This window comes from Scyliorhinus torazame, chromosome 14 (assembly GCF_047496885.1).
Source record: "Scyliorhinus torazame isolate Kashiwa2021f chromosome 14, sScyTor2.1, whole genome shotgun sequence".
Taxonomy (NCBI): domain Eukaryota; kingdom Metazoa; phylum Chordata; class Chondrichthyes; order Carcharhiniformes; family Scyliorhinidae; genus Scyliorhinus; species Scyliorhinus torazame.
Window position 1 is genome coordinate 121,710,478 of NC_092720.1, and position 21,375 is coordinate 121,731,852.

The following is a 21,375-nucleotide window of genomic DNA, read 5'->3' on the forward strand; positions in this document are numbered from 1 at the left end:
GTTGCCCACCCGATGCACCTGGGACGGAATGGGGGGAGTCCGAGGTGTCGCGGTGTACCGGGACCCCCCTACAGAGGGAGCCGGGACGGACCACACCACCTCCTCCTCCCTCGGGGTGCCCGATGGCCCCCAGGCCTCTACATGGGTGGGGGATGCGAACGGACTGGCCATCCGACGCCCCCCCCGACATCTGGCGCTGCCAGTCCTGGAGGCCCGTGCTGGTATCGATAGGGGTCTGCAGGTTTGCAGCCATGGAGCACAGGAGGTTGGCAAACCCTGCCTGTGACAGTGCGACGCCGGCTCGTACATGGCCACTGGCGCCGATGCCCTCAGCGATGGCCTGCAGAGATTGGGCCATGGCCTGCTGAGACTGGGCCATGGCCTGCAGAGACTGGGCCATGGCCTGCTGAGACTGGGCTATGGCGTTGAGCGCCTCTGCCATCTGGCGCAGGCACTGGCTCATGGCCTCCTGTGAGAGGGCAGCCATTTCCTGGGCCACAGACGCCGCCTGCACGGAAGGCCCCAGGCCTCGCAAACCGTTCCCCATGTCTGACACCGTCGCACCCATTGCCTCCACCGCGGACGCCACCCGTGCGGTGTCGGCCTGGGTGGCACGCATCACCGGCACCACTCCCAGCTCCTGGACGCGGGTGGACTCCTCCCTCAGCCGCCCGTCACCCTCTTCGCTCGTCTCCGGGTCGGTGGTTGCATCGGATCTATGTGTGGGTGTGGTAACTGCAGGAACTGCAGGAACCCGGGATCCATCTGGGCGGCAGATGTTCGCTTGGGCTGGGCTGCCCTCCGACCGCCCGGTCCCTCTGCTGCTCCTACCTCCACCTGCTGTACCGGGACGGCTGTGTTGTGCGCACCAGTGATTGTACCAGACGCCTCATCACTAAAGTGCCCAACCGTGGTGAGTGTTTCTGCGATGGTGGAGGGTGTTGGTGACAGCAGTGGCGTTGTGTCGTGCTCTTCGTCCCACTCTGAGTCCATGGCACTTTGGGGTGGGGGTTCGTCTCTACCCATCCACTCTCAGTCACTGTCCGGTATTTCGTCTTCCTGGGTAGTGCTGTCCCGGGTAGGGGTGTCCTGGGTAGTGGTGCCCTGGGTAGTGGTGTCCTGGGTAGTGGTGTCCTGGGTAGAGGTGTCCTGGGTCGTGGTGTCCTGGCTCGGATGTGACGGGGGCCTGTGGCTGCCCCCCTCGTCGCTGGGTGGTCGCTCCCGCACGTGACGGGGGTGTCGTCTCCCTGTTGCTCCAGGTCTCTCCGTCTCCCGTGGTGTGCGAGGGGCATCCTGCGGGCGTCGCATGCTGGAGGGTCCGGGTCTCTCCGTCTCCCGTGGTCTCCGAGGGGCATCCTGCGGGCGTCGCATGCTGGAGGGTGCGGGTCTCTCCGTCTCCTGTGGTCTCCGAGGGGCATCCTGCGGGCGGTCTGCATCTGCGGGGATGGGTGCCTGGACGTTTGGTCCTGCGATACACAATGAAGCATGCATGGTTAGACATCAGGCAGTGATCAGGTGATACGGGGGAGGGGGATATAGGGGAGGGGGGATATGGGGACGGGCTGTCGGTGGCTCACTTGCTAGTACGCCCCCGACCTCTGCATCAGCAACCTCCCGGTCCTCAGGTCCGCCAGCCAGTTCCAGGGCCCTTTCCTGGTGTTCGGTCAGTGGCCTCTCATCAGCGGGCCCTCCTCCAGTCCTCACATGCTCCCTATTGTTGTGTGCGTGCTTCTCCTGTGGGGGGGGGGCAGGGGTAAAAGGCAACAGTGTTAGGCAGGTATATGAATGCACGCCATCGGTTGCGCGTGCATCGCAGAGGTTAAGGTTAGGGCTGGATTCACTTGGGGATATGGGGGATATGGGGGAGGGGGGATATGGGGGAGGAGGGATATGGGGAGGGGGGATATGGGGGATATGGGGGAGGGGGTATATGGGGGAGGGGGGATATGGGGGAGGGGGGATATGGGGGGGATATGGGGGAGGGTGGGTATGGGGGATATGGGGAGGGGGGATATGGGGATGGGGGGATATGGGGGAGGGGGATATGGGGGAGGGGGGATATGGGGGAGGGGGAGATATGGGGGATATGGGGGAGGGGGGATATGGGGGAGGGGGGATATGGGGGAGGGGGGATATGGGGGAGGGAGCGATATGGGGGAGGGGGGATATGGGGAGGGGGGATATGGGGGAGGGGGGATATGGGGGAGGGGGGATATGGGGAGGGGGGATATGGGGAGGGGTGGATATGGGGGAGGGGGGATATGGGGGAGGGGGGATATGGGGGAGGGGAGATATGGGGGATATGGGGAGGGGATATGGGGAGGGGGGATATGGGGGATATGGGGGAGGGGAGATATGGGGGAGGGGGGATATGGGGAGGGGGGATATGGGGAGGGGGGATATGGGGAGGGGGGGATATGGGGGAGGGGGGATATGCGGGAGGGGGGATATGGGGGATATGGGGAGGGGGGATATGGGGGAGGGGGATATGGGGGATATGGGGAGGGGGGATATGGGGGAGGGGGAATATGGGGGAGGGGGGTATGGGGAGGGGGGATATGGGGGGAGATATGGGGGATATGGGGAGGGGGAATATGGGGAGGGGGATATGGGGGATATGGGGGAGGGGGGATATGGGGAGGGGGGTATGGGGGAGAGGGATATGGGGGATATGGGGAGGGGGGGATATGGGGTAGGGGGGATATGCGGGAGGGGGGATATGGGGGATATGGGGAGGGGGGATATGGGGGAGGGGGGATATGGGGGATATGGGGAGGAGGGATATGGGGGAGGGGGAATATGGGGAGGGGGATATGGGGAGGGGGATATGGGGGAGATATGGGGGATATGGGGAGGGGGAATATGGGGAGGGGGGATATGGGGGATATGGGGGAGGGGGGATATGGGGAGGGGGGTATGGGGGAGGGGGATATGGGGAGGGGGGATTTGGGGAGGGGGAATATGGGGAGGGGGGATATGGGGGAGGGTGGGATATGGGGGAGGGGGATATGGGGAGGGGGGATATGGGGGAGGGGGGATATGGGGAGGGGGGATATGGGGGAGGGGGAATATGGGGAGGGGGATATGGGGGAGGGGGGTATATGGGGGGGAGATATGGGGGATATGGGGGAGGGGGAATATGGGGAGGGGGGATATGGGGATATGGGGGAGGGGGATATGGGGAGGGGGATATGGGGGAGGGGGGATATGGGGGAGGGGGGATATGGGGATATGGGGGAGGGGGGATATGGGGAAGGGGGATATGGGGGAGGGGGGATATGGGGGGTGTGGGGGAGGGGGGATATGGGGGATATGGGAGAGGGGGGTATGGGGGAGGGGGTATATGGGGGAGGGGGGATATGGGGGAGGAGGGATATGGGGGATATGGGGGAGGGGGGATATGGGGAGGGGGATATGGGGGAGGGGGATATGGGGAGGGGGGATATGGGGGAGGGGGGATATGGGGGGGGATATGGGAGGGGGGATATGGGGGAGGGGGGATATGGGGGAGGGGGGATATGGGGAGGGGGGATATGGGGGATATGGGGGAGGGGGATATGGATATTGGGCAGGGGGAGGCTCACCCTGTCTGCCCTGACGAGGTCGTTCACATTCTTGTGTCACTGGGTGCCTGACCGTGGTGTCAGGGCCACAGCGGTGACGGCCTCTGCCACTTCCCTCCACAGACTCTGACTGTGGCGTGGGGCAACTCTGCGGCCGTGCCCGGGATACAGGGCGTCCCTCCTCTGCTCCACTGCGTCCAGGAGCGCCTCCACATCGCGTGACTCGAACCTCGGGGCTGAGCGACGGCCAGCCATCCAGTCGAGTGTTGCGGTCGGGTGTTCCGGTCGGGTGGGAGGGAGCAGCGGCCTTATGAGCCGTCACGCCGTGCAGCGCGTATGACGCTGCACGGCGTGAACCACTGCGCAAGCGCGGATCCCGTTACGTCGCTGCTAGCCCATTTCGGGCCGGAGACTATCGACCCATTTTTCCGACGTGACGCAAGTCGGATTTGCGCCGTTTTTTTGCGCCGATCAGCGGACTTTCCGCCGATAACGGAGAATTTCGCCCCTTGTGTTATATTTATTAATGTGCTTTATTAATGTAAGCATTCTGAAGGATATTTGATCATCATGGAATAACCATTAAACGCACGATTGTTTAGGACCGAAAGTGAGTGGACTATGATCCTTAAGTTTATAAAGGAGGACAAAATTGATGACACTAAGAGATAGACTGATGCAATGACTGTTCCTGAATAACATTATAATCATGGATTGAGAAAGAAGACAATACCTGTATCAGTCGTCCACAAATAGACGGTGGAATTCTCAGAAAATAACTGAGGATAGTTTATATCCCAGAGTGCGAATAAAACTAAATGTCACAGGAATATCTTGGAATTTTCTCCGATAGAAAATAATTCTTAGTATCAACTTGATTAGACATTACAGAAAAAAAGTTGGGAGTTTCCTGAGAATAATTCCTGCTTTGCACTAAGTGCAGCAGAATCCCCCTTATGTGTTCGACTAGAACCTTTGGTGAAGCCATGATGGGAAAGTGGGAGAAATTCCAAGGAAAGTTCTGGTAAAAGTGTATTTGTGAGAATCTTAGGCCCTGCTATAAAAGGGAAGGTGCGAAGGGAGTGGGAGATCATGTTTGAGGAGGGGGGATCCTGGGCCAGCAGAGGTCTGAATTGAATGATATGACTTCATTATCATGTTTTAAATTTCATTTTCCATCCAGCAGGCAATCAGTGTGTAATGTCAGCGGGTAGAAGGCCATATCCGGGACTGTTGGAATGATCCCCCGGCAACCCGGAAAGTTCAGGGGTCAGACTGGCAATTAGAAAGAAGGGGGTCTGGGAGAGATTGTGGGTTTAGAGTGAGGGGGAGAGCACCTGACTGTGACAAAAGATCTTCTCGCGGAGATGAGGGGAAATCTCCTTATTCTCTTGACCCCCAAGCAGTGCCATGAAATAGCTTACCTACTAGATCTGACTGCCCCCACCCCTCTTTAGCTGCTGGATTGCCCTCACCCTGGGAAATCCATGCATGAGACATTAATTTCAGAATATAAGGAAAGAGTCGGCATTTAAATATCCTAATTCTGGACGTTGCTTCTCCGGAGTGAGTTCGTGGGCTGTCCCAATATCTACCACAGTTAAAATGGAAAAAGTTGCATGCACAGTGGGTTTTGGTCAGTTTTGAAAATGTAGCAATTTAACATCCCCTCCCACTGCCCCGTAACTTTCCAACCATCTGCCATTTGTTAAAGATCCCCAAGCTAGCCAGTGTTCAGAGGTGAGAGGAACAATTGAACCGATCACCAACTAAATGTGAGCATTTTAAGTGATATAATTGATTTTGAAAGTCACATTGCACCCAGCGAAAGAATATTCATGTTGGAGACTGGTTCTGTGGATATCGGTGGTTTTTCAGTACCTCATTCAAATGCCTATCCAGATGCTGTGAGGCCAGACAGCAAATATCACATTGTGACAGCTTGTGTAAAAGAGTGTGTTCTTCTCTTGATGTCCAATAATGTACACTTTCATTATTAGCCACTTAATATAATTCTGGCTGCTGCTTTGCGACCTTTGAAAGGACCTCACCTCACAGACTTGAGATATAGCTCATGTAGACCATGTCATAGTGGGCCTAGGACTACACTGTTCACATAAAAAGTTGGTTGCGTTCTGTGACCTTGCTATTGCAATGATGCACACAGAACCGCTGGTGACTCAATTAGAAAGATGATTTATTGATGAACACGTGGAATACTATGCAGATGAAGTTACTATTTGAGTTTTGTGAACTCTCCTGGAACTGCCCTATGTGTGACTGTCCTGTTGTACGCCTTACTATCAACTGGCGAAAGTCGGATGTCACATGACTGATGTCTGACGCCACCAGCTGGTTGGAGGTCACATTGCTATACAATGTTTCACAGGCATATTACCACATCCCCTTTCCTTTGGAAACGTTAACATTTATATACAAAACATGATTATTTTTTAACACATGTAGCATGTATATACAGATTTAACTGCCTGCTACTTGTGTCACTTGTGCACAGCTCATTGTGCACCTCCAACAGGGTCACCCCACTGATCGTCTGGGCTCTTGTCAGCTTTCTGGAGGACTGGTTTCCGTGCCGGTCTTTTGTGCCTTAGCCTTTTGACGGGATGCGTCCTGAAGGCCGGTGTCTTTGCTGGCCATCCTGTGTCACCAGCTTCTTTCGTGTCTTTACGCAATGTTTTTTTCTACTGCGTCGTTGCGTACTCTCTTGCGTCACCAGCTTCTTTCGTGTTGTTACGCGATGCTTTTTTCTGCTGCTGTGTTGTGTATTCAGTGGCCTGTCAGCCACATAGCTCACATCTTATTGCTTGGTGTCATCAGTGGGACTCACAGTATCCCCCATTCTCCTTCTCTTCCTCTTTCTTGTTTTGAGAACGATTTTGTGACTGATTTTGTGACTGCTCCTCTTTATCACTTGGGTTTGGCAGCTCCTGTCTTGCCGCTGACCTGCGCCATGGGAGCAGCAGTTTGTGGATCGTCTGCTGAGCCGTCTCATGTTGGTGTGCTTCCGAGTGACTGTACAGTCGTGGTCAAGTCTGCATTTTCAATGGGTGGCTGCAGAGCCTCACACACTGGTGTCTGGATTGGATCCACATCCTCAACGTTGGGTGCTGTCCCTACGTCCTGTGTGTGAGTCCCAAGTGATGGCTCCTTGTCTCTTGAAATTTCAATGCATAAGTCATCTGTTCTTAAAGAACCAAGTGGTGATTCATCCTTGTCTTGTAAAACGATATATAATGGCTCACCCTCGTTCTGTAATACGATATACGCATCATCCATCGTCGTAGAACTGCATATTGAAACAGCCATCTACTCCTCTAACTCATCTGTCGGCGGAGTGGCCTTGAGTATTGGGGAGTCCACTACGGGAACCATTTCATAGGCCTATATGTCTCTGGAGCCAGTTTCTCCAGAATGGGTTTTGTGTCTTCTGTTATTAGTTTGTTCGCAGCTGAGTCATTTTCATCCGAAGTGCCTGCTTCTGCAATTTCACTTTCAGTCTTTGCATACGCCATTTTAGAGCTTTTACGCTTCTCAGTGTCCTGCGCAGACTGGGCGTCCGTTGTGATCACCTCATCACTCCCGTGAAACTATCTTCCGAGCGTTTCATCATCGTCCTCATCTGGCTCACCCTCTGAGCCTTCACTTTCTTCATCGTATTCATAGTCTTCGTAAATATCCTCATAGTCCTCATCGTCGGAGTCAATATCATGTTCCTCATCATCGTCGTCTTCCGTAAGGTATAACACTGCTCGTGGAATTATGTGTTCATGCAGAAATTGACCTATTTTCAAACCAGCAGCCAGTCTTGCTGCAGAGTTTCCATCCAACACTCCATGCTCTGGAACCTCAGGGGGAGTGAAGAAGTTGATAAATTAGTCATTTGGTACAGCTTTCGTAATTGTTTTACGAGTAGGCCGACCCTTATGCGACTGCTTCATTCTAGGTTTTCATTGTGACATTCTTTCCTTTCTTCCAGTTGATGTGGTAGCCTGTGCACCCCGTGATTGTAAATACGAAGAAACCTGTCCCATCAGGCCGCGACTCCATCTGGTATGTTTTTGCGAGTGCTTCATTTGTGAAATACTCATTCGATTCAAACTTGAACTCCAGAGTGAACCTCATTGGCTGTCCGGGACCCGAGAAGTTTACGGTAGATGCTGCAGGAAGGGCTCATCATGCTCCTGTATCATGTGACTGAGATTATCCTCATTCTCGAAGACCGCTAACCAGAACTCTGCAGTGTCCTTTCGATCCTCCATCTCTGCCTCTGGTTGATCTTCCTCCACTTTCACTATCGCTCGTATCTCATCGGATAATTGCGCCACTGTATCGAGTTGCAAGTCACAGTAATCTTTTGTCGCCTCGCTGACTGGGACGTACAGCTGCTCCACTAGGTCTAGGGCCTCACACGCATCCGCCCCGAGGATAGACTTATGTTTCATGTCCACAATCAAAACTGGTACGATGTCTTTTGTTGTGTATCCATGCTTCGAGTTCACATTCCCCCAGCATTTCAAACTCATTCCCACTGGAGTCTACCAGCAATCTTGGTTGATTTACCGACTTTCGGCGGAACCCACAGCCCTTGCAAATCGCACAGACTGAGGAGGTTTGCCATCGCTCCCGTGTCGAGCTTGCATTTTATCAGTGTGCCATTTAGCATCATTGGAATGGTCCATCTGTTTTCGACGGTGTCAGCTGGATCATCACTGTTGTTCCAACTGGTCATTAAGACTTCTCCCTGTTTTGTATTTGGACTCATCGTGTCCTTGGTTGAAATTAAATCAACAAAAAATAATTCAAGGGATATCTCATCAATTGCATTGATTGACCCAGTTTGGTCCACTGTAGGACATAAAAACATTGTTTCGCCAAATGATCTATACGGCCACACCTGGAACATACTTTTCCATACACTGGATATTGCCGAGGACCATGTCGTTTGCCACATTTTTGGCATAAGATGGAGGCTCCTGTCAGCTGCTTAAAATGGCTGCTCACACTGAGACCACGGGCGGGATTATCCTCGAACCGGCGGGGCGGGCAACTCTGGCGTGAAGGAGTGGCGTGAACCACTCCAGCGTCGGGCCATCCCGAAGGTGCAAAATTCTCCGCACCTTCAGGGGCTAGGCCGGCACTGGAGTGGTTTGCGCCGCGCCGGCCGGCGTGGAATGGGCTTGGCGCCACGCCAACCGGCGGCGAAGGGCCTCCGCCAGCCGGCGTGAGTTTGCGCATGTGCGGGAGCGCCAGCGTGTACTGGCGTCATCCCAGCGCATCTGCAGGGGGGTTCATCTCTGCATCGGCTATCGCAGACTGTTACAGTGGCCGATACGGAGGAATAGAGTGCCCCCACGGCGCAGGCCCACCCGCGGATCGTTGGGGTCCGATCGCGCGCCAGGCCACCGTGGGGGCATCTCCCGGTGCCAGATACCCCCCGAGGACCCGGAGGCTGCCTGCGGAGCCAGGTCCCGCCGGTAAGTACCTGTTGTAATTTACGCCGGCGGGACCGGCCGAAAGCGGGCGGCCACTCAGCCCATCGCGGGCCGGAGAATCGCCGGGGGGGCTGCTGCCAGCGGCCGCCAACCAGCGCATGTTGAGTCCCACTCCCGTCAAATCCCCGGAGCCGAATTTGGCAGCCGGCGGGGGCGGGATTCACGCCGCCCCCCCCGGCGATTCTCCGATCTGGCGGGAGGTCGGAGAATCCTGCCCCAAGTTTCTAATTAAACTGTGTCACAGTGCTGACGGCGCTGACGTCTTTTTCCATATCAGCGCCAAAATGTTTCAAACAGAGTTTACTGATTTGCTGTGCAGCCAACTCACTCGCTTGGTAAATCTTAATCGCATTTTCCAATTTCAGGTCTTCTTCCCGTAACAATCTCTCACAGGGCTTATCATTCGATATGCCAAATACTATATGGTTGCGGATCATCGATGATTTTAGATCACTTAAATTGCAGCTCTGGGCCTTCAGCCTCAAGTCGGTTACAAAACTGCCGAAAGATTTGCTTGCCTGGTTTCTGGGTACGTGTGCGAAAAATATATCTTTCAAATGTTTCATTTTTTTAGGAGAGCAATACAGATCAAAGTACTTTATCACCTCATCGTAGCTCTTGTTTTACTCTACGTGATCAAAAGCAAAGGTATTGTAGATTTTGATTGCTTGTGAACCTGCCACCATAAGCAGCAAAGCAATGAGCCTTTCGTCAGCCTGTGCCTGCAGGCCAAGGGCTGAGACATAGAGTTTCAATTGCTGTTTGAAAACAGGCCGGTTTTCGTCTATGTTACCCGAGACTTGAAGCCGGTGGGGTGCTTTAAACCTTCCATCTCGAACTTCACCGTTTGTTGCATTGAGTCACCAATGACCGTAATTCACCAGGTCATTGGAAGAATCTTCTCTTTTTCGTTATTCGTCTTTTCTACTGTTATCTTTAAACGTTCAACACACCTGGTACCATGTTGTGTTCTGTGACCTTGCCATTGCAATGATGCACACAGAACTGCTGGTGACTTAATAAGAATGATGATTTATTGATCAACACATGGAAAGATAACAAACAGAATACTATACAGACAAAGTTACTACTTGAATTTTGTGAACTCTCCTGGACTACCCTATGTGTGACTGTCCTGTTGTACGCCTTAGTACCAACTGCCGAGATTCGGATGTCACATGACCGATGTCTGACGGCACCAGCTGGTTGGAGATCGCATTGCCGAAAAGCCCCTAGTCGCCACATTCCGGCGCCTGTTCGGGGAGGCTGGAACGGGAATCAAACCGTGCTGCTGGCCTGCCTTGGTCTGCTTTCAAAGCCAGCGATTTAGCCCAGTGTGCTAAACCAGCCCGTGTCAGGGATTCTCCCACCACATCCCCTGCTATCCCTTAAAGGACAAAAAAACAGTGTGGGTGTGAAGATACACAAAAACATTCTATTGTTCTGATGAGGTTTTAAAGATGGCTTCATAGAGTCATCGAGCTTTACAGCACAGAAAGACCCTTCAATCCATTGTGTCAGTGCCAGCCATCAAGCACCTATCTATTCTCATCCCATTTTCCAGCACTTGGTCCAGAGCCCATCCACAAACATTCACTGATACATTTAAAATTAATAAACGTAATTTCACATTTTAATTTTTTTGTGTGATGTGAGAGCGTCACTAGCAAGGTCGGCATTTATTACCCACCCCTAAATGTCCCAGAAAAGATGGTGATGATCCACCTTCTTGAACTGCTGCAGTTTGTATGGCATAGGTACACCCACAATGCTGATGGGAAGGGAGATCCAGGATTTTGACCCAGCGACAGTGAAGGAACGGCGATATAGTTCCAAGTCAGGATGGTGTGTTGCTTGGAGGGAGATTTGCAGGTGGAGGTGGGTGCCCTTGTTTTTAGGTGGTAGAGGTTTGGGGGCTTGGAAGGTACTGTCAAATTGGCAAGTTGTTGCATCTTGTCTATGGTACAAACTGCCACCATGTGTCGGTGATGGAAGGAGTGAATGCTTAAGGTAATGGATAAAGTGCCAATCAAGTCGGTGCCAAAAGCCATTCAATGGCATTACGATCGTTGAATCCCCCATTGTCAACATCCTGAGGTTACGATTGACCAGAAACTGAACTGTGCTAGTGATATAAATCCTGAGGAAACAAGAGCAGGTCAGAAGCTAGGAATCCTGTGGTGGGGAACTCACCTCCTGACTCCCCGAAGCCTGTACACCACGTACAAGGCACAACTCAGCAACATGATGGAATACTCCCCACTTGCCTGAATGAGCACAGCTCCAACAACACCCAAGAAGCTTCATGCCATCCAGGGCAAAGCAACCAGCTTGATTGCCACCCCACTCACAAACATTCACTCCCTTTACCATCAACATACAATGGCAGCAGTGTGTACCATCTACAAGGTGCACTACAGGAAGTAACCAAGCCTCCTTGGCAGAATCTTCCAAACCCACAACCATGGTCATCAAGAAGGACAAGGGCAGAAGACGCATGGGAACACTGCCACCTGGGTCCTTGGGTCACCCCCCCTCCTCTCTCTCCCCCCTCCCAACCCCCAACCCCAAGCCACACACCATCCTGATTTGGAACTATATATTGTCATTCCTTCAATATCGCCGCGTCAAAATCCTGAAACTCCCTCCCTAACAGCACTGTGGGTGTACCAGCAACTTGAGTACTGTGGGCAGTTCTGGCCACTTCATTACTGAAAGGACGTAATTACATTAGAGAGGGTACAGAGAAGATTTACGAGGATGGGGCAACTGGAAAATTGCAGCCATGAGGAAAAATTGGAAAGGGTGGGGTGTTCTCCTTGGAGGAGGCTGAAGGGAGATTCGATTTAGATGTACAAAATTGGGAAGGGCCTAAATAAAGTGGATGGGTAGGGCCTATTTACTTCAGCAGAGAGGTCAGTGGCTGGGGCCATAGATTTACTTATTAGTAGAAAGATCAGAAGAGAGGTGAGGAAAACATTTTCAGTCAAAGGGTTCTGGGAGTCTGGAACTCGCTGCCTGAAAGGATGGTAGAGGCAGAGACCCTCAACTCATTTCAAAGATGTCTGGATATGCACCTTAAGTTTAACTATCATTTTTAAAAAAATTTAGATTACCCAATTGTGTTTTTTCCAATTAAAGGGCAATTTAGCGTGGCCAGTCCACCTATCCTGCACATCTTTTGAATTGTGGGGACGAAACCCACGTGGACACAGGGAGAACGTGCAAACTCCACATGGCCAGTGACCCAGGGCCGGGATTTGGACCTGGGTCCTCAGGTCCGTAGGCAGCAATGCTAACCACTATGCCACCATGCTGCCCACCTTAAGTATCCTGGCCTGCAGGGCATTGAACCACATACTGGAAAGTGGGATTAGGCTGGGGAGGTCATCTTTTGGCCGGCGGAAACACGATCGGCCAAGTGGCTTATTTCTGTGCCATACGAAATAGCATCAAAAGTAGGTCATTCAGCCCCTCGAGCAATCCAGTACAATAATAGCTGATCTGTTTGTGCTTCGAGTTCCACATTCCCATCTACTCCTCATAACTTTTGATTCCCTTGCCTAATAAGAATCTATCTACCCCCACCTTCAAAATATACAGTGGCCGAGCCTCCACCACCTTCTGAGGAAGAGAATTCCAAAGTTGCACAACTCTTTGAGAGAAATAATTTCTCCTCACTCCTCATCCCTGTTCAGTCAGGGTGTCGCCTAATTTCAAATCAGTGGCCGTTGTTCTGTTCTCACCCACAAGAGGAAACATTCTTTCCACATCCTCCTTGTGAAATGAAAATGAAAATCGCTTATTGTCACAAGTAGGCTTCAAATGAAGTTACTGTGAAAAGCCCCTAGTCGCCACATTCCGGCGCCTGTTCGGGGAGGCTGGTACGGGAATTGTCAAGACCATTCAGGATCTTATGTACTTCAATCAAGTCACCCCTCACTCTTCTAAACTCCAGTGGAAACAAGCCCAGCCTGTCCAACCTACCCTCATAAGATAACCCACTCATTCCGAGTATCAATTTAGTAAACCTCCACTGAATCACCTCCAATGTATTTAGACCCTTCCTTAAATAAGGAGACCGAAACTGCACACAATATATGAAATGCAGTCTCACCAATGCCATTTATAACTGAAGCATAACATTTTTTATGTTCAATTCCTGTCATAAGAATGGATAGCATTTGTGGTAGTACCAGGTATTGCGGTACCTAAGAAGCTGATGACCATTGGTTAAACCCAGGAGTTTACCATTGGATGTTGTTACGTAGCTCCGCCCTGACAGGCAGAGTATAAGAAACGGTGCCGTCCCAGCAGCCTTCACTTCCTGTACCGAAGCTGCTGGGGAACAAGTTCTAGTCGATTAAAGCCTTCAGTTATGAAATCACTTCATCTTGAGTGTAATTGATCACGCATCAGCATTCCATTAGCTTTCATGATTATATGCTGTACCTGCATACTAACCTTTTAGCGTACAAGTTCATCTGGATCCCTCTGCACCTCGGAAATCTGCAGTCATTCTCTGTTTAATACTCTGTTTTTTAAAATTCTTCCTGCCAAAGTGAACAACTTCACATTTTCCCACATCAAACTCCATCTGCCAGATTTTTGCTCACTCACTCAACCTGTCAATATCTCTCTGCAACCTCCATATGGCTTCTTTACAACATACTTCCCTACCTTTCTTTGTGTCATTCTATAATTCTACGATTCTAAGAAAGGTGAGGGGATAATTCTCCAAACTTTAAAACCTGCTGTGAGTGAAATTGTCTTTGTTTTTCATCCCTGACTTTTCCTGTGCTCTGCTTTAAGACTGAGACGGAAGAAACGATTCGGCAAAGACATGACCCTGGTCTCAAGAAACTGCAGGAGGTCCTGGTGGTCATTGGAGGTCGGGCAATGGACGACTCTGATGATGAAGATGACGATAACCAGATCTTATCAAGAAACGGTGCATTCTACAACATCAGAACCAGTGAGTTATACTATGATGAACATGGGCCATGTAGAGTGTGTGAGAAGATGGGACGCTATCATGTGGTGTGTGTTAGTCACTGGGACTGGGTCCTCTGGTATATTTTGGAGTCTATTTGAACTATGTAGTATGGTGTGTTCAAACATTGAGGTCAGCTAATGTGTTGTGTTCTGGACACCGGGCTTTCATTTTTATGAGCTGATCTAAGGTAGCCAAAAGATCTCCAAGGCAGGCCTTTCTCCCGACGGAGGGGCAGAAGTCCAGCGTTATGCCAATCAATGCTCTTTAGAACATAAAATGGTAGCAGGGCTCTCAGACTGGACGAGGACGTGTTCCCTGAACACATGGGCCCGAACCTCCACTATCTTAAAAATTCAGGCCATCTATTCAATTCCCTCTGGAAAGTTACTCCTGAATCTGCATCCACCAACCTTTCAGTAAATACATTCCTGATCGTAACAACTTACTGTGTAAAAAGATTCATCCTCACCTTTCCCCTGGTTACAAATCTGCCTATCGGGTTTTCAATGAAACATCAACTGGCTGTGTGTAAGTTTGCTAAATTTAATAATAACTTATTGTCACAAGTACGCTTCAATTAAGTTACTGTGAAAAGCCCCTAGTCGCCACATTCCAGCGCCTCTTCGGGGAGGCCGGTACAGGAATTGCAATACAAGCCAGCTGTTTAGCCCACTGTGCTAGTGTTTTCTGAGGATTGGAATGAGCTCATAAAATCTCATTGTTTACTGAAGGTTCAGAGGCAAAACGAAAGATCAATAAAATTGATCTCTTTAGAGGAATTCTTTAAAGTGCTTTTGAGAAACCCATCGAGTGAACAATTCAAAAAGTGTTCAGGTCACCAGGGAGCAGTGCAAAAGGGTCCCCAGTCAAGGTTCAGGTAACCTGCATTAATCCTCATGTTTCTGTTTTCACAGGGCGGCATGTGGCGCAGAGGACCCAGGTTCGAATCCCGGCCCTGTCCACATTCTCCCCATGTCTGCGTGGGTTTCACCCCCACAACCCAAAGATGTGCTGCTTAGGTGGCTTGGACATGCTAAATTGCCCCTTAATTGGCAAAAGAAAAATAATTGGCTACTCTAAATTTATAAAAAATAAAAAAATAAATAAAATGTTTCTGTTTTCACCCTACCAGGAAAGGGGACTAACTTGGGTGTGAGGGGAGGGTTGCCATTTCGGGTGGCAGCCACCCATTTCAGGTATCTGCGGTGCAGGTGGCTCAGGATTGGGCCCTGCTCCATAAATTAAACTTCATGAGCCTGGTGGATAGGGTCAAGACGTACTTGCAGAGGTGGGGTAGCCTTCCCCTGTTGCTTGCAGGCCGAGTGCAATCGGTGAAAATTAATATCTTGATACGGTTCCTATTTTTATTCCAGTGTCTCCCGGCCTTCCTCCAAAGGCATTTCTCGTGGGAGTCAAGCAACTGATCTCATAATTTATTTGGGCTAGGAAGGTCGCCAGGATTCGTAACACAGAACTGGAGAACCTTAGTTATCAGGGAAGGTTGGAGTTGTTTTCTTTTGAACATTGAAGGCTGAGGGGAAACTTAATTGAAACTATAAAATTGAGGGGGTTGAGACAGAATGGATGGGAAGACCTGATTCCTCTGGATTGAAGCCTTCATAACCCAGGGCCATAGATTTAGGGTAAGAGGTAGGAGGACGAGGGGCGATTTGAGGGAAAACTTGGATCACTGATAGATCTACCATGCGGAACTAGCAGCACTTTGCGATTACTAGAACTCAGTAGAAATTTAAGTTAAAACTTCTCAGTGCAAATAAGAATTGTTTATTTGTCTTCTATTGATTACAATTGAAAGTCATTTAAAAGGCAATTCATAGACAATTTGAAGCTTTCAAAGAATCACAGAAATGATCTTCTTGCTTAGGCAAACAGCTCGCAATAACTTTAGAAGTTAAAGTCTGAAAATGAAATATGAAGACAGCAAATAGTTCAGTCAAAGTATAGATTGATTCCGGAAAGAGAGAGAGAGAGAGAAAGAAATCCAGCTAATGGTCCAGCTCCAGCTCCAGCTCCAGCTAAAAATGGCCGAACGAAACTTCACAGCTGTACTGTTTCATATCTGTGTTAAGCCATCTAATTACACCCCAATATAATCCTAATTGGTTTGGATTAGACTCAAACACATCTGATTTGACGGCAAGCCGTTCTTCTTTAATATGCAACATTAGTTCTAATTGTTTCGTGTCTGCATACTTGTGTATGTTAAAGAATGCAATATTGTGCTGTTATCAAGACCAGTTTGAACTGGTCTTTTGCTGACTTAGCTGTTATAACAATAGAGCCTTCATGTTACTGTGTCATTGCCATGCTGTTGCTATAGAGTATGCCCTGTCCTTGGACACTGTCTTGAAAAAATGTATTCATTAGTTCAGTTAAAGTGTTTGTTTTAATCTCTACTGCTTTTGCATGTATTAGGTTCTTTTGTGTAGTAAAGTGAATTATGCTGTGTTATACTGTTTTGTAAGCTGTATGTTTTGAGATGACCTGAGGTTATGAGAGTGTTGAAATCCTTAATTTAAAATGGGTAAAACTGGGGCTTAATATTTATCCTAAATAACTATCTTTTACCTATTAGGTGTGTTAGGAAATAGTTGACTTCTACAATCACCCAGAGGGTGGAGATCTGGAACTCTACTGCATGAAAGAGTGGTCAAGCCTGAAACCCTCATCACATTTAAAATGTACCTGAATGAGCACTTGTCAGGAGCAATTAATCGTTCCACCTCTTCGAGCCAATTACCAAACAGTTTCTCAGCCATTCTAGGAGGTATGATTAGGAAGTTTGCAGACTGTCCAAAAGTTGGCCTTTTTGGTGCTAGTAAAGAAGGGGAACACTGTAGACTGCAGGAAGATATCAGTGGACTAGTCAGGTGATGGAACAGTGGCAAATGGAGTTCAATCCAGAAAAGTGTGAGGTTATGCATTTGGGGAAGGCTAACAAGACAAGAAAATACGCAATAAATAGTAGGATGCTGAGAAATGTGAAGAGTTGGAAAGTGGGATCAGGTTGGATTGCTCCTTGTCAGCCGACATGGACACAATGGGCCAAATTGCCTTCTTCCATGTTATAACTTTCTGTGACTCTAATTCTAATGACTGGGAGCTGCCCTTGACTTGAATTAACGATCTTCAGCAACCTCGTTGGTGCCGATGATGGTGGTTCTGATAATGTGTTACCTTGTCTCCACAGAGCACTGGTCCATTCTTCCAGACTTCCCGGATCACAACAAGTGGGGATTCTCAGTCACTGCCTTAAACAATGACGTCTATGTTACTGGTGAGAAATCTGCCACCAGAAAGATTCAGGAGAAAGAAAGAAGGAATTTGCATTTGTATATCACCATCCACATCCACGGGATGTCCCATGTTGTTTCACAGCAAATGTAGTCACTCTATTTTTTTTGTCAGTCACTACAGAAGCTAATTAATGCAGACAACCAGTAAATGGGGTTTCCTGGCAACGAGGCGGCGGTAAACCCCGCTGGCAGTCGTCTCTGCCGCTGAAAAACACACAGCACCAGGTTGGTCGGTAAATCCCGCCCATTGCTTCAAACAATGCCCTGGAAGGATTTTGCAACCACCATCCCCCTGAGCCTGAACAGACCATCCACGGGTTGCAGGAATACAATTCTTTCATTCCTTTTCAATGGCAATTCAAAAACGGATCGAAGAGGAGTTTTTTTTTTAACCTTAAATGGTGGTCGATGCGATTATGTTAATGCTCAGAGCAATTCCAATGCCCCCCCCCCCCCCCCCCCCCCCCTCCCCACCTGCTTCCCTGGCTGCCATCAGCCAACTCTGTGAATCAAATCTAGAACATTCCACAGCTTTCAGCACGTTTCTTCAATGGCTCTCGGGAGATTTTTTTGTTTCAAGCCCAATGTAGGAGAATGGTGTCTTATTGTAATAATAATAATAGGATTTAATGGATTTAATTGTAGGATTTAATGCCAGTTTTACCCATCACCGATCAATCCTATCAGGGCCTTGCGATTCCATTGATTTTTCTCAGTAATAATTTGACAAGAATCAGAATATCTGGTGTAATTTTAAAGATAACTTTCATCCGGGGTGGCGTGTGGTGCAGTGGTTAGCACTGGGACTGCGGCGCTGAGGAAGCGTTTCCTGTGTTATCCTGCATGATGAGTAGAGCAGCAAGCAGGTACTAAGGGAATCTGGGATAGGCTAATGGTTAGATCGTGCAAATGGCCTCTGGGGGTTTGCGACACAATCTGGCCAAGCTGTCTGAATCTGGATGTAGAAAATTCTTTAGGTACCCTTGTCAATCATTCAACCTCATCACAGCTAATAATCTCTGTCTTGGACACCTCCCTCTCCCAGTAAACATGTTACATATTAGCAATAAAAAGCTCAGGTTTAAAAAAATATACATGGCAGTGAGTTTCCTGAAGAAATGTTTTTCCAAGATTACTTGACAAGCATTTCAATCTTGCCTTTCCAGGAGGATCCAGGGGCAGCAATACGGACACATGGTCGACAACCCAGGCCTGGAAGTTCCATTCCAAAGAAGGGATCTGGAAGCCCATTGCTCCAATGTTAAAACCCAGAACCAACCATTCTACGGCAGCATTAAATGGAGAAATCTACGCCATCGGAGGTAGCAGGCGAGATGTTGAAGTGTGAATCTAGTGCAAAGTCATGGGGTGGAGTGCAGATTCTAAATGCAGCATTGCAGCCAAGCTGATTTCTTTCCCATTTGATGTGCTAGTTAGGTCATCACAGAGCATCAATTAGTTTCTCTATGTCAGCAAAGTTTCTTCTGGTAATGAAATGTTGATGTTCAATTTCCAAAAGGCTTAAAGAACCCAAGAAAGAGGAGCAAGTGTTGGCCATTCGGCCCCTTGAGCCTGCTCTGTCATTCGATAAGGTCAAGGGAACTCTGACTGTAGCCCTAACCCACTTTCCTGCCTGTTCCCCAGTAACGCGTGACTCACTTGTCAATCAAAAGTCTGCCCAGTTCATCCTTGCATGTGGCATTGAATATTCAGTAGTCTCCGCTACTTGCTGGGGGAGAGAATGCCAAAAACGAATGATCCTCTTAGAGAAGAAATTCCTCCTCCTCTCTGTCTTAAGTAGGGGACTCCTTATTTTGAAACTGTGGACTCCTGCTCTTAGATTCCCCAAATGATTGGTGGTTGAGTATTGGTATCCCATTCAGAAGCTCTGCTCAGCCTTGGAAAGGCAACTCAAGTTTCTCCATCTGTCCACTATAATTCAAACTGACGGCAATTGCAGATACTGTCCAGGGTAACCATAGGTGAAAGAAGTGACTCCGGTTAGATTTGGCCAAGCTCAGTTTTCACAAACTGCTGGGGGCCCCTGCGCTATACGAGAAAAGTTCCTGGAATGTACATTATAAGAAGTGGCCTGTGGGAAATAAGAGGATGGAAGTGGTGATCATTCCTCAGTTGACAAGAGAGCGAGGAAAGAATAGAGGGAATGCAGGAAGCCACTGCAGCCTTTGATAGGGATGTAAAATGACCTGATGTAGTAGAAGGGAGCAGGCCATGCTGTCCTGTAGTAAAGTCTGACATTTTCTGAATTACAGGTACCACTTTAGATGTTGTGGAAGTGGAACATTACGACCCGTACAATGATAGCTGGGCCCTGATTGGTCCCACGGTGAAGTACGTCACTAACTTCACTGTCACAGGATGTGTGGGAAAGCTCTACGTGATTGGTTCGTGTGCAGCCAAGTACAATGTTCTCACTCTGCAGTGTTACAATCCTGTAATAGGTAGGTGCCAGCTTTACTCACAGGAAAGGAAGGAGACTGCAGTTCAAGTTTCAATTCATGGCTGTCGTTAACCAAAACGCCCCATTTAATGATGTGCTGCTTTATCTGATCTGTATGTATACTGCACCATTGTACTTAAGCCATTTCCTATCCATTCCTACTTTCTCCATTTGTTCTCTCTCCTTTCCTTGCTTCCTTTCCCATTGCTCTTCCCTTCCACTTACCCCACCCCATTCCTCACTCTTTCCCTCATTTCTTTCCTTTACTCTAGTTTTTCTTTTTTTAAACCTCACTCTGTTTCTCTTATGCTGTTTCTCAGACTTCGTTCTTTCTGTTGTCCCTTGAGGATTTGCCTTCTTGCTGTTCCCCTCATTCACTTAGGAATTGACATCTGCCCCACAGGAAGCCAATGTCAAATGTATTGACTCCTCTATGAATTTGTTCGGAACTGATTTAACAAAGTGGTTATTGCCCATAGATCAGACCCTGGAGGAGGGATAAGTTGGGAAAGAAGTGCCCAATATTGCCTTGTCTCTCACCAGTGCTCCAGGAAGCATAGAGAGAGGAGCAAATGAAGGAGCACCATTTCCACACTTGTCCTGGTGGCCGATGGACTGCACCAAAGCTGAAGGCTACGCGAGTATTGGCACCCAAGTGGGATATGCCAGAGAAACAGAACCTTATTCTAAAGTTATTGTTTTTAATTTAGTGTCAAGATTGTGTAAGCTTATTGGGAACTACTGTTTGCACAATACACTTGAGGCATTTAAGAGCAAAATACCAATAAGACAGCCAGTCTGATTGCTGGATTCACAATCCATGCTGTAAAGCTGGGATAATATCTTCAGGAGTCCTGAGAGGGTTAAATCATGAAGGTTTATTTAGACAAACAAAAGTAAATGCCGCAATGCAGCATACAGCACATAGGATCCAGTCGAGACTACCGATCTGGCCGATCCCAATCCGGGTCAGTTTTAAAATACAAGCTGCTAGGCCTCTGCTCTCAGCGGAGGAGCTCGGATTCCACAAGCCCCATTGGGAGATCAATTGGATCATTCCTGTGGGTTTTGTGAGGGTTATTACAGTTGGGTACAACTAAACTGTATTCTCTTGTACAGGACCGAGCATCTTACATCCCTGTTACCAAGGTTGTGCTCCCATTATTCTGTGTTGCTCACAGATCAAGGCACAGCCCCCTAACCTTCCTTCCAAGACAATGTTCAATCTGACACCACACTTCAAACTTTTACAGTTTAGATCCAGATGATCAGAATGGCAGATCCTTTTCTCTGACCCTCTTCTCTTTTTCACTTTGTCTCTGCAGATCACTGGAGTGTCATTGCCTCTCCCTTCATTCCCAAATACCTCTCCGCTCCCCGTTGCGTCTCTGTCGATGGAGTGATTTATTTAATTGGAGACAACACAAAGAAGGTTTACGCGTATGATTCGGAGGCCAACATGTGGCAGAAGGTAGGAGTGGGGAAGCTGGTACTGACATTACTCTTAACTTACCCATCACATTCC

The 21,375-nt window shown here is 49.0% G+C and overlaps 1 protein-coding gene across 1 annotated transcript in view; it reads left to right on the top strand.

The window, feature by feature from the left end:
* Nucleotides 1-21,375, top strand: part of klhl30 (kelch-like family member 30) — a 59,857-nt gene that overhangs the window by 20,547 nt on the left and 17,935 nt on the right. The window contains exons 3-7 of the mRNA XM_072474740.1: nt 13,889-14,051; nt 17,284-17,370; nt 18,556-18,711; nt 19,663-19,851; nt 21,176-21,321. Coding sequence (XP_072330841.1) covers nt 13,889-14,051; nt 17,284-17,370; nt 18,556-18,711; nt 19,663-19,851; nt 21,176-21,321 — 741 coding nt within the window. The remainder of the gene's footprint in view (nt 1-13,888; nt 14,052-17,283; nt 17,371-18,555; nt 18,712-19,662; nt 19,852-21,175; nt 21,322-21,375) is intronic.